This window comes from Neolamprologus brichardi, chromosome 19 (assembly GCF_056152115.1).
Source record: "Neolamprologus brichardi isolate AB-2024 chromosome 19, ASM5615211v1, whole genome shotgun sequence".
Taxonomy (NCBI): Eukaryota; Metazoa; Chordata; class Actinopteri; order Cichliformes; family Cichlidae; genus Neolamprologus; species Neolamprologus brichardi.
This window is the reverse complement of record NC_142122.1, coordinates 15597877-15613970: the sequence shown is the minus strand read 5'-3', so window position 1 is coordinate 15613970 and position 16094 is coordinate 15597877. Positions and strand designations below refer to the sequence as shown.

Sequence of the window (16094 nt, the reverse complement as noted above, 5' to 3'; positions counted from 1 at the left end):
CCTAAATACGAGCCATGTTTATATTGTGTTTACAGTTACATGAAAACACGGATCTCAGATCACAGCATCCGGCTGAGCCATCTGTTGCTGTACAAACCTTGGCTTTGGCCCTTTTCCTTTCAGCTCTCTGCACTGTGGCTCTGCACACGGAAACAGATTCATTCTGGAAATCATCATCAGAAACAGATTCGCCTCCCGTTTCATCAGACTGGAACACAGAGAACAAATTGGTGAAATACTGAAAACTGTTAGTAGTTTGTGACATATTATTAGATAATGAGCACTTGTAGAAACATCTTTAAGTGATATATGGAGCACGAGTAATTAAAATCACATCATCTGTGTTGAATAGATTGAACCATGTGCTACGCATTACTGTTAGTCATGAAGAGCTTACAGTATTGAGTGCAGCAGCATGTTTTCTTTTCACAACCACCGGGGAGTCCACATCACTGTTGATCTTAGACTAGGAAAGACAAGACATGCTACATGTTAGATACAGCACAGAGCAATCTCCCCCTGACTACAAGCTGAATATCTTAAGCCTGGAAATGAATGATAGAAGCAAACTGTCTGAATCAGATACCTCCTCATATCTCCTTTTTTGTCATATATGCCTTGTTTATTGCAAAGTGAGCAGCAACTATTTGTTTACTACTGGTTAAAAACTCAGTAAAGGGGGCTTAAAATGCTTCTCCTTATCTTTTGTATTAGTTATACTTCAATAATATTGGATGTTCATATTAAACAAGGCCAAAGTGTCAAACAATCTGAGGCCACTGAACCTCCATCTACATGCTGTTCAGATTTTGTTTGTGATCTGCAGCCAATCAGAAAAAAGCTGTACTAAAGGGGCGAAGGGAGCAAAAACTGTTTGTGACATACAGTTGGTGAACTTAGATGTTTCACCCACTATCCAAGCACAAGATTAAATAAGGATTGTTCATGAATCACGCAGTGCTCTAAGTCAGCATATGAACTTTGTAGCTGGAGCATAAAAGCTCCCCATTTATACAAAAATGCTAGACTAAAAACAAAATTGCTCCACTGTTGTGTATGTAAATGTTTTCCTGTTTAAAGCAATACCTCTGGATTTTGGGCTACCTTGTACAACACCTTTGAAAATTCAAAATGAAAAACACTACACCAAAAACAGCCCATTTGAAGAGAGGATGCTGAAAACGAAACGACGTTCAGACTGAAATGTTTTACATTTTTTTGTTACAGCCACTGGGAATGCTCCTGAAATGTATGGCATTTTAAAAATTAAAAGATCATCAGATTCCCGAAATATTCAGCACTTTCTCACCATTTCGGGGGATGATAAGGGGTTGACTTTGTTCGGATGTCTTCTTTTATGAAGCACAACTTCATCCTCGCTGTCACTGTTGCCCTCCACTAAGTAAGAAGGTGAGAGATACAAGCAGGTAGACACAAATACGATACAAATACGAAGAAAAAATGCTGTTTCTTTCTTTGAGATTAAGCAAACCTGCATGAGGAGAAGAGCCAGAAACATGGTATGAGCCGTTTTCCTCATTAGGCCCTCTCTCTGCTACATTGATGCCACTTTGTGCTCGTCTGCGTTTCAAGCTGGAGGCCAGACCGGGCATTAGGGTTCGCTTTGCTCCCGGGGACATGATCGGAGACGGGAGTGCACCACTTTTAGACATCCTACATTCTGACAGCATTTGTGGTGTGGAATGCTTGGATTCGCTGCAGACTGGAGGTATTCTCTGTTTAGCAAAGCTGTTACAAGGAGTAGAAGAGTTAGAGACAGCTGCCGAAAGTGTGGTGCAGTCAATCTGCTTTTTAGGCTGTGAAGACCCAGGCATACAAGGGGCAGGCATGCCCACTGCTTCATCTTCTTCCTCTGAGTCTTCCAGTGAATAGCCAAGCTCAAAATTGACTGAAAAGAAGTCATGCATGCTGTTAAATGACTCAGGAGATTTAAAATGGGGTGTGACTGCACTGCCCATAACTGAATTGTCTGCTACAGTTTTAGTTTGTGCTGGTGTGTGCATATTAAGTTTTGTCACTGTAGTGTTATGGGTGTTTGTGTTCTGGATTATCAGCTTGGCATTTACAGTATGAGTCAAACCTTCGCTGAATGCCACTCCTTTTGATTCCACTGTCCTCAATCTGTGGGTGCCATCCGCTGACTGTGTAGTGTTACATGGGTTAATTGGGGTATGTACGTGCACTGTTTCAGACTTCTTCTCCGTCGGGGATGTCGCGGGTGTGATGCCATCCAAAGGAGTGGGGATATCAGGAATGGTCATCTGCAGGAAGGCTTCATCATCCTCGAACAGATCGATGCTCTCATCCATCTCCGAGCTGCACTCTGAGGCTTTATCGTCTTTCAAAACACCATCTGTCAAGTGTGGTATTTCTTCATCCCTCACATCATCCCAGCTCTGTTTTTCCTCACTTACATCATCAGCTTCTACATGAACCTGATCCTCCCTGAAGCCATTGCACTTTTCATCATCATCTGACTCCTTGCTGTCATCCCTGATATCATTAATATCATTTACGTCCTCCCCAAAAACCTCATCCCAAGTTGGGCTGTTGGCTGCTACACTGACAGGGTGCTTCTCCTGATTGGGAAAGTCAGGAGAGATTTTACCACAGTCTTTACCATTTGGAAGCTCATCTGGAGGCTTCTCAACTTCTCTCATTATCATCTTATCATCATTATCGTCGTCATCGTCCACATCCAAGGTAAAGCTGACAAGGAAGGGCTGAGGAGGCCGTTGAGGAGAAGGACAAAGTGATGGAGGGGGCTCTAAGTCATCCACGAGTGATGGTGGAGATCGGGACAGGAGTTCCGCCACACTGGCGAGGATGACCTTCAGACTCTCATCTCTCCCTGGGAGGAGCTTATCACAGCAGGGCAGTGGGGCTGCATCCCATTTAGGAAGGTAGAACATTGCCTGAAGTTGAACATCTTCATCTTCATCACTTTTAGCAGGAAGCTGTGACAGATTGTCTAAATTCACAGGTTCTCCATCTGCTTTGATAAGGTCCTCAGTGACAGTTTCACATTTATCAATATCAGCCTCGAGTTTTAAGCGGTCTATGCTGTCATCATAAGGTATCTCATTATTATCTTCAGCAGGAGGCCTTTGTTTCATCACGGCCAATGTGGTTAATAACCCAGCTGTTCGTGTATCGCTCCCCTCAAATTCCTCATCGATATATTCCAGTTCAGACCAAGAGGAATGGGATGGTTTAGGTTTGTCGTTGGCAGTTTTGGTGCAGGTCTTTGTGCCCTTCTGCTTTTTCTGTCTGCTTTTCACAGTGTCCTCTTTGTGGAGGTAAGGAAGAAGTTCCCGTTCGTAACAACATTCCCCCTGAACACAAACACACACAAATAAAAAGTTGAATAAGAAGCAATCTCGCTTCAAGAAAACTAAAGACAGAGATCTAATTGATTTTTTTGGACCTGCTTGCACTTTTACACTGATGCTGCTTCCACAAGTAAACAGCATTTAATCAGGAAGTGCCCTACCAAGAGATGTACAGGTCTAAAAAGTCCAAAGTCCAATGTTTGTTTGGTTTTTTGAGATAAAAAATAAAACAGAATAATAATTTTTAAGGACACTACTCAAAATAATTCAAAGAAAATTAAACCCCCCAAATCCCATTTTGCATCTTTTCCTTAAGCACAAGTACACGCACATCATCTAGCACATGTCATCTTGGCAAACCACATGACCTGGAAGTGATTCATCTAAAGTGGTTTCCTGCTTGGGTCAACAGGGTGCCGTTGAGCCTGCAATCAGCAGGAGGACGACTTTTAGTGAGAAAAGAAAAAGAAAGACACCTAACAAAAGTGGAGAGAAAAGTACAATTTCTGTCTAGATAGAAGTCAATAACACTGAAAGCAAGGACAACTTATCCACCGCATTACCACAAGCTGATCTGATAAAAGGAAGTCTTGGTTATTTAGCACCAAAACCCCATAGCCTGAACCACATGAAAAAAACAAATTACTCCAGTTTTAATCACTATAAGGCATCATATGGATTGACTCTGAGTTAAGTCCCGAGCGTGTTTGTGCATTTGCTTTCCTGACCCGTGACGTGCAGAATAAATTGCAGTTACACATCGGAGAAAAACAACAAACAAAATGTCCTGGACAAGATAAAAGCTACATCAAAGTTAGAACATTTCATCCTGAGTAAAATATGTACAATTTTAGTAACGGTAATCCACCTATTAATGAAGATATTTAGTTAAAAAACAAAACCAAAAAACAACATGAACTCCATAATTGTGCAAGAGGAAAGTCATGGGATAACCCGAGTGACTGGAGTCACAATGAATGTCTGTAGCAAATCTCATGGTAAATCGTTTAGTGGGTATCAAGTTATTTGTGCAAGGTTTTATTGTTAAGGAAAGAGGAAATTTAGTGTGACAGGAAAACATCACAAAATCAGCAAAGACATTATTATTCATCCTGTGGGAATGAATGATTGTGAAACTTGTAACAATCCATGTTACAGGTATTTCACTGGATTTGAATAAAACATTATGTTGCTGGTATGACAAAAACGGACATTTTTTAGGGGAAAAAAAAGAAATAATTTTCACTAATAACCTTCTCATTTTCATTCACTTTTAATTTCTCTTGCTCAAATGTGCAGCTAGTGCTCAGTTGGTTCTAGAGTATTCCTACAAAATTACAGGGAAAGTCAACCTTGTTTAATTTATGAGTATTGAACTAAAGCACTCTGATTCTTGATCAGCAGGTTTCTAGTGTAAGACCTGGAGTCAGTATGGCGCCTGTTATACAATAAAGTTAAGTGAATGCGCGCGTGCGTGTGACATTTATCCTGGGAAAAACACACATCCTCCACAAATTACACGTCCTTCTTGATAATGCCTTAAAAACACTGTCACTTCACTTTAAAACATCATTTGCATTTCAGAGTGATTTATTGTCTTTAATGACTAAGTCAAATGTCTTCAAAGTTAAGCTGAAGACGTATTTTTCATTGAACATTTGGAATCTCTGGGAAGTGTGGTTGGAGAAAAAGGTGGTGATGTATTCATTTATGTAAATAGTGTGAATGTGTGCAACATGAATTTTAGCAACCCTTTTAGTTTTATTCTTTTTTGTTGTAAAACACTTTGTTTTTAAGTGTGCTAAACACAAAATGTACTTACTTGACAACTCTGTGGCGACTTGCAATTTTTTTATTATTATTTTTTCTACACACCTTATACTGCCTCCTTTAATCCTTTAACAAAGCAAACTAACTTGCGGGCAAAGACTGAGCTGCTTGCAGTTGTCACACAGTGTAATTATCATTTCAGAACTTCACACCTCTGATTAAGAGCCAAATACTTTTCAGAGGTGAGGCTTTCCCTAGAAATATATATATAAAAAAATGGACTTTCTCTTTTAAACTCACAGCAAAAGAATGTGTTTTAATTTACCATAAGTAAACATAAAACTAAAACTATGTGTTACAAAAATAAAAACAACTAATACCAAGTGAAACAATACTATTAACTTACAAAACAAATGTAAGTGAGACCCTACTCTCGTTTGGCTCTCAGCGAAGGTGGTCGCACTTTTTCTCCTCTCCTCTCCCATATCTTCCCTGCTGAGCTCCTCATGTCCTTGTCTTGTCTCGTGTTTTTTATTGCTTTTCCCTGGAACATTCACTCACAGTCTGTTCTCTAAAACCTAAAAGAGGAATTATGGATTGGATCAACTGGTCCCTAAATGCAATTGACACCCCTTTCTCAATGAGAAGTCTGGGCTTGGGTGAGCCTGAGTGCTGAAGATATCTACCTATTCGGAACCATGGTAACAGGGTTCTGGCGGATCGGAGCTGGCTTGGCCCTGACTTATCGAAGAATTAAGAAAGCGGAACCGGCTGTTCAAACCCCCACAAAGCTGCCCGCTGGGATTGGAATGATGGGAGAGGCGTGAGTTTCTCAAAATGGGCTCATTGAGTCAGCACGGATAAGATCTTGGAGAGGCTACGGCTGCTGTGAATACTCAGAATAAGATCTCTGACTGCAGACTGGATACATCTCGGAAGGGCTAGCTCGGAATAACATCTCTGGGCACAAATTGGATGACATCTAGGGGAGGCACACTGCCGTGAGTTCTCAGAAATCGGCTCCTTGGGCACAAGAAATGACAACATCACAGAACGCAAGTATGGAGAAGCTCGCGGCTCTCCAACGGGAGGTTGAGAGACCAGTGTTGGACTGTAGAACTGCTTTGAAATTCATATGAGTTGTTCGCACTAAAGTAAAAAGCACCATCACTTCATACGGATACCCCTTTGGCGCCAGCGGCGGTCTCGAGGCTGGAGCCGAAAAACAACACCCTGATAACGACTGTGTTTAGTCTGTTCCTTCCCATTCCATGCAAGGCCACCTGGGTTGGCTGGAAGACTGTTTGCTTAGCCTGGCAGGGCGAAGGACACTGTCTCAGCTGAACTATGGACACGCACACACATACACTTACACTGATAAGCACTCACTCATCCCCCCTCCCTTTCCAACGCCTTCGATGCTTGTTGCCTCCTGGGAACACGAGGTGGGTCTGGGCCCGCGCTGGAGAGACGGCGCAGTGGCAGGATGGCTGCTGTGTTGCCTGGGATTACTCCTCATCCCCTACCCAACCCTGTGGCTTGTCATGTCTTTCACAAAGTTGTGCTGTGGACATTTATGTGCTTTTTTGTGCAGAGGAGTTTTTTTGTTTCCTGTTCTCGTGCTGTCCTACCATGGAAGCACAGCATGAGTAGAGGTCTTTTTTTTCCTCTTGTACCTTCCCGTTGTTGTGTACACTTCAGTGTTTTTCTGTAACGCTACCGATCTCCGACTTGTAACCCCATGTAATGTCTGTGTTATGTGTGTAAGGTCGGGGGGGGGGGGGGGGGGGGGGGGGGGGTCGTCCCATTTCACTGCAGGGCAACCTGCATGTGACAAATAAAGCTTTGATTGATTGATTGAAATCCCAAGAAATTGAGTTTTTTTGTCAATACGGTTAAATTTGTAAACACAAAAGGCACAGGGTGAATTTGATGGTTATGTTTATTTAGACTGTTCATATTATCGTGAGTCAGCCACTTTCATGAAGTTCTGTAATATCATATGTTTGTATTACAGAACCTACTCAGAACATCTTAAATCTTGCCCATAATAAAGGCATCCAGATATTTGGATACTGCAGAAGAAACAGAGACTCATCAAGAGCAGTCTGCTCACTGTCCTATGACCTCTGGCATCAACAAAGTATCTCCACACAGAGAACTGCTAATTACTGGATATGTTCTCATTGTTAGAACCATCTGGCACCAACATCCATGCCATCCATTTTCAGAGTCACTTAGATCATCTTTGCTTGGTTCAAACTTGAGCAAGGTTGTTTTGACCATATCTACATCCCTAATTTCTAGCTGCTACCATGTGATTACTGCTCTTTGACGCTGTTTATTGTCGTGTTTTTTTGGGTTTTTTTTTTTTTTTTTTTATCTCTGTAAGAGACTGAAGAGCTTCTGTTTACTACACCTTATCTTCTAGCATCTGGTTTTCGATTAACATACACCTCCCTTGTAGAAAAAAAGATGGATTTTCTAATAATATTTGATGCCATTTTTGGATATTCTTGCTGAAAAGTAATGGATTGGGCTTCACTCATATAGGATTAACCCAAACCCCTGGCACTCAATTAATTAATGATCAGATTAAGTCGCCACATCTAGAAATGTTGCAGACAGAAATAACCTTGATGACGAGAACAGAGCGAGATAAAGAGAGCGCTGTGTGGGCTAGAAGGGTCAGACGGTTCATATTGTTTCAGACTGCACGATGAGGGAAGCAGCAAAGTGGAAACTCCTCTCAGCTGATTATCTCATTGCACTACAACAACATGAATTTGATGCTCATGAGCATACACAAAGAACTGTCTTCTGTATTCATGGGTCTGTGTGACTTTGTTTCCAAACAAGCTACGGCTCAGGATAAGAAATCTTCAAATGCCTTTGTCGTCAGATTGTGGTACATGAACAACTATGAACAACTGAAATGCTGATTTACAAGACTATATTTCAATGGATTTGGCATCACAACTCAAAATAATGAAGGATGATCTAAAGACAGTTTCTGGGTTTTTTTAATTGTGACATCAGCCACTGGGAGGCAAGTTTCAACAGGACCACACGAAGAAAGAATGCATTATGACAAATTACAAAAATAACTGTATGATAATAATCCCAGAGATAGTGTATTTGTTTACATCCAAGCAGAATCCATCTATGTATTTTTTATTGCTTATTCAACTTTAAGTGGATATATAAATAACAATAACATAATTATAAACATAGTTTCTCTCCTTATATGTCTGTTTCCTACAAATTTGTCAAAGATTTATAAAGAAAAAAAAAACAAGGGCATGTTTACCACTGTGGTATATCATCTCCTGTTTGCCTGTGTGTTGGGGAACAGACGCTTCTATTCATCCTTTAGCCCTAAATGTTTTGAATGGTTTAAGGGTGTGAGCTACATGAAGGTCACCTGAGCTACAAAGACTACTACTACTAATAACAGTGAATTAAGCAAGGGCTTTACTGAGAAAGAAGTACATGCTGCAGGGTGGATATACTGTCCATACTGTCCAATTCAAATAATTTCAGTTCTATTTATATGACGCCAAATCACAATAACAGTTACATCAAGGTCGGTGCTTTATATTGCAAGGTAAAGACCCTACAATAACAAAGAGAAATGCCCAACAATCAGATGCCCCCCTGTGACCAAACACTTGGCAATGGTGGGAAGAAAAATCTCCCGTTTAACAGGAAGAAACCTCAGGTAGAATTAGGAACAGGAAGGGGCGGCCACCTGCTACGACCGTTGGGGGTGAGGGAGTTACAAACAACCTTGCTATAGCTTGTACTTAGCTGGATCAGTAGATTAGAAAATAAATGGATGAATGAAGATAATGATGCTGTACTATTTTCATTTTAATATAGGGCTTTTTTATGATTTACAGATCATACCATTAGACATCATCTATCTTTATTACATTTCAACAGTATTCCAGAAAATCTATTTTAAAATAGAAATGGAAAACTGAAATGGAAAATTCAGATTTAGATATCTTTTAACATTTAAATTACCGGTAGCTTTAAAATGTGTCTAATTTAGCTTTATAAAAATCTTTTCTGCATCTATTTTCTAATCTACAACTCTATCCTCCTCAGTCTAGTACACTGTACATCTAGGTCATCACAGCCTGACCTACTTCCAGCCTTCTGGCCTTACATAACAGTTCTCTGAACCATTACATAATATCAGGAGAAGGGGCCTGCTGCTTGGCTATCTTCATTGTAAAAAGAGAGAAATAGTGAGATGAAAAACAGATTTTTTTTTTTATTTAGGGTAGGTTTTTTCTTGTGTGTTTTTGTTTTGCTGTCTCATGAGCACATGATTTCCAGAGTGGGGACATTTAGTGGAGGAGAATAATAGGAAAAATAATGTTTGGCCTTTGATTCAAGTACTTTTTTTTTGTTTGTTTTAAACTGTGATGCCAAGAGACAGAGAAAAAAGCAAAGGGTCAAAAGCACTCTTCAAATTCAGGCCAAGCAAGTAATCCATGGCTCACATTATCCCTGACAGCGAGAGTACAGGAGGTGAGTGCTGAGGGAGAGTCCGCTTATGAGTTAATGCCTGAAAGGTGAACACATGTCTTTGTGCGTGAGCTGCAAAAACGTAAAAACGACTTAGTTCATCACCTCTATATTGCGAGTTAATCCTTAACTTTATGTGTTTAAAACAATGAACAAAAACAAGAACAATATGAACGAACATGTTTTGTGGACTTTAAAATACAGTTGTACTGCTGTAGTTTGTTTACTGGTTGTGTAGAATTAAAAAAAAGAGATTTGCTCTTTCTGGAAATAAATAAATTCAAAACTAATTACAGATTTGAAAGAGGTTTTGTTCTCAGTCGCTGAAGATGGAGATGCTGAAGACAGCTTCTAATTTAATTTTGTGACGGACAGATCAGTCTGGTGTCAAGCCAGAACCTTTCAGGAATTTTTTATTAGCTTTTTCCAGGCATTTGGTGTGTATACAATTCTGGTTATTTCCATCCAGCTAGAACTTAAAGGACCAAAAAGGTTATGTACATGATATATGAGCATACATGTACATATATATATCATGTACATGTCTATGAACACAGTTCTTCATGCCATCCACAAATGCAGGTTAAGCTCTCTCATACAAAGAACATGAACATAGATGAACGTGAGCTTCTCTGGGTCAAAGGTCACTTAAAATGGGTTGAAGACAAGTGGAAAACTGTTCTGTGGTTAGAAAGGTCACAATTTAAAATTCGTTTTGGAAAACATGGACAGACTAAAGGACAAATCAGGGAGCGGAATCACCCAGCTTGTTATCAGGGCTCAGTTTAAAAGCCTACGCCTCTGATGTTATGGGGGTTCATTAGTGCCTATCAGTTTGGCCACTTACACATCTGAAAAGGCACCATCAATGCTGAAAAGTATATACAGGTCCTAGAGAAACACATGCGCCCATCCAGATGGGATCTTTTCCCTTAGATATTTTATCTATTACAACAATGTGGCTTTCTTGTAGAAGAGTCAAGGTGCTGAACTGGCCTACCTGCAGTGCAGACCTCTCACCAACTGAAAAGATTTGGCACTAAATAAATAAATATTTAACAGAGGACCCTGCACTGTTGAGCAGCTAGAATTCTTTATCAGAGAAAAATGGGACAGCATTCCTCTCCCAAAAGTCCAGCAGCTGGTGGCCTTGGTTCCCAGGAGAGACCAGACTATTTGCAGACTGTTGTTAAAAGAAGAAGTGATTCTACACAGTGGTAAACATGGCATCTTGTTCATCTGTTCGAATGTTTCTGAGTTTCAATTAAATTCAAAATGACCCTACTTTTTTCATAAAATTGTCAATTTTCTTAGTTTAAACATTTTTTTTCATATTCAATTGTTAATAAAATATCTTTTTATGACATTTGCAGATTATTTCATTCTGTTTGTACTTACATTTTACACAGCATTCCAACTGGTTTTAGAGTGTCCAATTGGTTTTCAGGCTGCAAAAATGGAGGAACTCAAAAAGTGATTGTTCTTATACAGTTAATGCAATACTTTAGTTAAGCCAGTCGATTTCAAGCTGAAAGTCTAGGCCACAATCACACCTTCATCATCTCACTTCAACTCTATTGTAGCAAAATTATGACAAATGTGCCAACTTCCAAATACTAATTACTCATTGGCTGACTTGTGACCTGAATTCAACCACCATCAAAACATGTGACATATAAGCTGCCATCTTGCACCGTAATCCTGTTTTGTTTTCACAGATGGAATAATTTTCTCCTTCACAAGTACAGTCAAGATCCGTACTGGGGAAAAAATGGCAATAAGAGCCCATTTGTTAGTTTAGCCAACAGTCAGTTTTACCATAATCTCTGACCTAATTTCAAGGGTCTTATCGATGGCACAATCTTGTGAAATGGCAGATGGCGAGACGAGGAGGCCTGTAGCGGGCTATAGCAGATATCGGGCGATAAGGTGTTTATCGGGGACCTACTAGCTGAACACAAAAAACAAGGTCAGGAAGAAAGTAATTGGAAAAACCATGTGATTAAATTACCTTTCTCATACACTGATTATTAAATAACACCAAAGCAATACTTGAGTTGGCTCCATCTTCGATTCTTGAGATGCAAATTCAACGGGGCAACAGTTGTTGTGACAGGACTGATGTGATAACCATACTGATTTGCTTGCTCTCAAAGAGCAGCTAAAGCATGAACAAAGCTGCTGCTGCTGCTGGGTCAGCAAACTGTGACGAGAGATGAATTATGAGCTAGAACACTTTGAGATGGTAAACCCTTCAATTTCCTCTACGAGAAAAGTTCTCTTTAAAAATAACTAAAACCCACTGATAACAAATTTGGCTTCAGGTGCACCGAGATACTAATTAAAATAGTGTTTGAAGTGTTGTTTTTAAAAGAGAATCTTTTCATTCAGTCCCTTTTTCTTTAAATAGCAACTGGAAAGAAAAAAGAAAGAAGAAACAGCCTGGAAAGACCCAGCTGAATATAAATCAAATATTTATCTCCTTACTAAAGCCACAATTACGCCATGGAAACTGTTTATTATGCAAGGAATTTGCCTTCCAGGTCAAAAAGATGAATTTAGTAACTCAACACAAACCACAATTGTGTGTTCACATGCAACTCAGCTGACTCCTTTCAGCCTAGTAAGTTTATGAAGTTTGGTTTTCCCATGGGTAAATGCTCACTACTGTCTCCCTTTTATGAAACTAAGCAAGATTTATGCAAGATGTCTAAGGTCATTTTATAAAACCAGTTTCCTATCACCAAGAGCTTTTCAATTAGTGGTGTATGCTTTGAATTAGTGGTTAGGTTTTCTACTGATTTACTAGTAAGCTGTCAATGCATTCTAGGCTATAGCTATGCTCCTGTACGACACAAAGAAGTACTACATTTGCTATAACTGAATGCCATATTATTTATAAAACAACAAAATGATGACTAACCAAACATTCGTCTCACCTCATTTTCCTCTCTCATGCGGTCTATGAGCTCCATCACCTTAATAAAGTGGCTGCAGCGGAGGGAATGATCAACAACATGAGAAGGGAGCGCTTTGTGTTGCCAGTGTCTCCATTCCCACAAAGACAGCTCCCTGGATGGTTGTTTGCCTTTGGAAACCTCCTCCTTAGGGACATGAAATAAAATAATTAAAAAAGTAATGTTAAAGTAGAAATAATATTATTACATTCAAGTCAATAATATATGACACAAACTGGTTTTTATCATGCATAGCTTTCCAGCTGTAGGTGGGAGATTATTCCACCTGAAATCATGGCAACTGCACTTTCCGTGCCCCATGCAAATGTGGAAGTGACACTGAACTGCCAGAAATCCATAGATCCACTCAAAATATCTTCATTTCTATTTTTTCCCCATTTCTGGTCTCAGCTGTTATTGTTACATATGAAGCGGTTCAAAGGGGTAGTTCTATTCAAAACTCCTGTCACTGGATAGTATCATATCCTGTACATATGGATCATGGCACGGCTGTCAAGGTTAAACTTAAAATGAGCCAATAATCAGTGCACCCTTGTTTATCTCCTTTTCAGACCTGCAGTAGAATGAGAGAAACAAAACAATAATACTAAAGAAACCTGAGGAAGTGGGTCACTGGGTATTGACAGGAAGTGTGACTGCTTCAGGGTTGGATGGGGCTCAGTATCCTCCAGCTTCATGGTTGACTCCCATAGGGAATATTCTGTACTGCTCAGAAAACCATTGGATGTTGAGCTGCCCTGTTGAACTACCAAGAGATACACAGATGTGCTCAGTCAATATCAGAAAACCACCCCACAAAGAAAAACTTGATCAATCTTAAAAAAGACTCTGGAATTACTTAGGTTTTGAGGGTGGATGAGTGAGGCCCGACTCTCAGTGTGGGACCGTCGACCCCTGACAGACCGCCTGCTGTTCTCCTGGTGATCAAACTGCCCACAGGTAATGTGCATCTTATGGAGTTTGGGGTACAGCCCTTCAGGCAGCATACGGGGACTGTTGGGGTACATGTGGAACCCGTTTTTGTTGCCAGTGATGGACTTGTAGACGCTGCGTTTGTTGCTCTGGCTCTGATTGTAAGTCTGGAGAAAACAAAGACTGAACTTTTTAGGCGGTTTTGTGGAGCCACATTTGCGTTATCATCTCTCATTTTGCCTAGAAATGACTAGAATTACTATATAACACCCACCCGCTCTTCCCGCCCCTCAGCCAGGATGACAACAATGCGTCCCCGACGCTTACGTCCGGTACGCCCCATTCGCTGTACCAAACGAATAGGATTCCTCTGTGCATCGAAGCAAACAATGAGGTCTACCTCTCCGATATCCAGGCCCTCTTCCCCCACACAGGTTGACACCAGTGTGTTGAAGCCTCCCTGTCTGAACTTGTGTACCACCTGCAACAAAAAAGTAGAAAAAAGTCATACAAAGTATAAAGTATTTTAATCTTTCCAGCTTATACTGTCCCCCTAAACTCTTTAGTGCAACCATATAGCAAAAGTATTATAGCAATACAAATCTGTGCTAACTACATACTAATGGAAAACTGAAGTAATTGTTTGCTTGTTCCAAATTAGAGTCCCTTTTTATGACATTTTACAGATTAAGATCTGCTCTATTTATAGTCCATCACCAGACCAGCCAATGGGATGGTCAGTGCATTTGCATGTTAGTTTGATTCCTGTATTATTTGCTTATAGGAAATGGAACATGCAGTCTGCAGAGAGGAATTATATTTCTATGGAACCAGCAGTGAAATTAATACATGGGTATTGCACTGACTGCTGTACACAGCTTCTTTGTTGGTTTTATAACCCTATACCCTACAATGATCTGGTTCTTACACAGTGCTTTTCTACTCTACTTGAGCATTTAAAACACTTTATACAACATGCCTCATTTAACCATTCACACAAGCTTGTTTCTAAAGCTAAGTGATTTCTATCCAGATTCACATTGACGATGAATGCACTGGGAGGACCTTGTGGACCAGTATCTTGTCTAACGATATTTTGTCAGACTGGAGCAGCCAGAATTTAAACTACCAACTTTCCAATCAGCGCATGAGGTGCTTACCAAATGTAAACAAGGCAAGTCAAACTCAAACATGGAGTTCACTGCCATTAAAAGGAAAAGTTACAAATGAATTCAGCTGAATTTTAAAACAATACTGTATATTTGAATAAATTTTTTATGTGGGATATGAGTCTGTTTTTTATCATGTGATCACAAATCTTTGAATATTGTTGGTCATTGCTTTCTGGGGTTTTTTCTCTTTTAAGATTGCATAGTCAATTTTAGCTTGGCAAAAAGGAGTTTAGCCTTTGACACTGTCCTTTTAGTCTTGCCTCTGCTCCCTTTATGGATCACCTCCACCTCCATGCTATCCCTACCATCCTTCTCTGTCACACCACCCTCTTTGTGTACTCCTTCAGTCATTTACATAAATTAATCTTCTCCTGGCCTTTCCTTCTGCCTAGCAGTTGTCTGTGCCTCAAAACATTAATAACACTTGTCTTACTGTCTAAAAAAATGTCTACCTCCAGTTGCTCCTTTTGGGTAAAGCCTTTGACCCCCTTCCCAGCTGAAGCTTGGCCCATAAATGTCATGACCCTGATCAGCGGAGCATGGCGGTTCAACATGGCTGCGATCTCCTGTACACTCTCCCGAAATGATGAAAAGATCATCACACGCGTGCTTACCTCCTGAGGACCTGAACCTGGACATCAAGGACACAGAAGAGAAACAGACTGAATAAAAAATTCCTTCAGTAATCCTGAGCTGAATTCTTTCTGTACGTTTATGACAGTCTAATTCAGACAGAGGAATGCTTTGTTCTGTGATCTTCTTGAAATTAAATATGCTCAGGTCAACCCGACCTCAAGAAAGAACGATAATCAACCAAAACATGATGTAGTTAGAAGAGAATATCACATTTCTGCTTGAACCCATGTGTGAGTCACAGCATAGCAGTGCTATATTAAGTAGATCACCGTTATTGTTTGCTGAGCTCTCAGCCCACAGTCTGAAATGCTGCAGCACAACCTCCTCCAGTTTCTCCAGTTTGGGGTGGCTGTAAATGAATGGCTCATCTGGACCTACAAAAACAGTGAAACCAAAGTAGTGGATCCTTTACTGTATTTTAAAGCAGGTATTTTTGTGATAATAGAAAATATCACTGATCAGAGTAAATTAAGATATTAAAACTCTTCTTATGGCTACATAACAGGCTCAAATATGTGAGTTATGTGAATTGAATAAAAACTTAAATACCAGCAGATGGCTTCATAAACATAGTTTCCATTTCTTTGTAGAGATCCATGAACGTGGGAGTTCTCTGCAGTTCGTTCTTGGCCCTGGACATCTCTGAGGCAAACAAAGCAAGGAGAGGCCTGATGTTAAAAACTTGTTTCCACCCGTGGATAATGTGGCGTTCAAAAGGTTACTGTTCTCTGACT

The 16094-nt window shown here is 40.1% G+C and overlaps 1 protein-coding gene across 2 annotated transcripts in view; it reads right to left on the bottom strand.

Annotated features, from left to right (window-relative positions):
• fancm (FA complementation group M) overlaps window positions 1-16094 on the bottom strand; it is a 40380-nt gene that overhangs the window by 4487 nt on the left and 19799 nt on the right. The window contains exons 7-17 of one of the 2 annotated variants that reach the window (XM_006798521.3): window positions 15910-16002; window positions 15630-15734; window positions 15177-15355; window positions 13827-14033; window positions 13479-13719; window positions 13237-13385; window positions 12602-12766; window positions 1493-3356; window positions 1310-1398; window positions 398-466; window positions 98-208 (exon numbers count right to left, since the gene is read on the bottom strand). In XM_006798521.3, the coding sequence (XP_006798584.2) occupies window positions 98-208; window positions 398-466; window positions 1310-1398; window positions 1493-3356; window positions 12602-12766; window positions 13237-13385; window positions 13479-13719; window positions 13827-14033; window positions 15177-15355; window positions 15630-15734; window positions 15910-16002 (3272 nt within the window). The remainder of the gene's footprint in view (window positions 1-97; window positions 209-397; window positions 467-1309; window positions 1399-1492; window positions 3357-12601; window positions 12767-13236; window positions 13386-13478; window positions 13720-13826; window positions 14034-15176; window positions 15356-15629; window positions 15735-15909; window positions 16003-16094) is intronic. The other variant, XM_035911011.2, reaches the window with a different exon arrangement.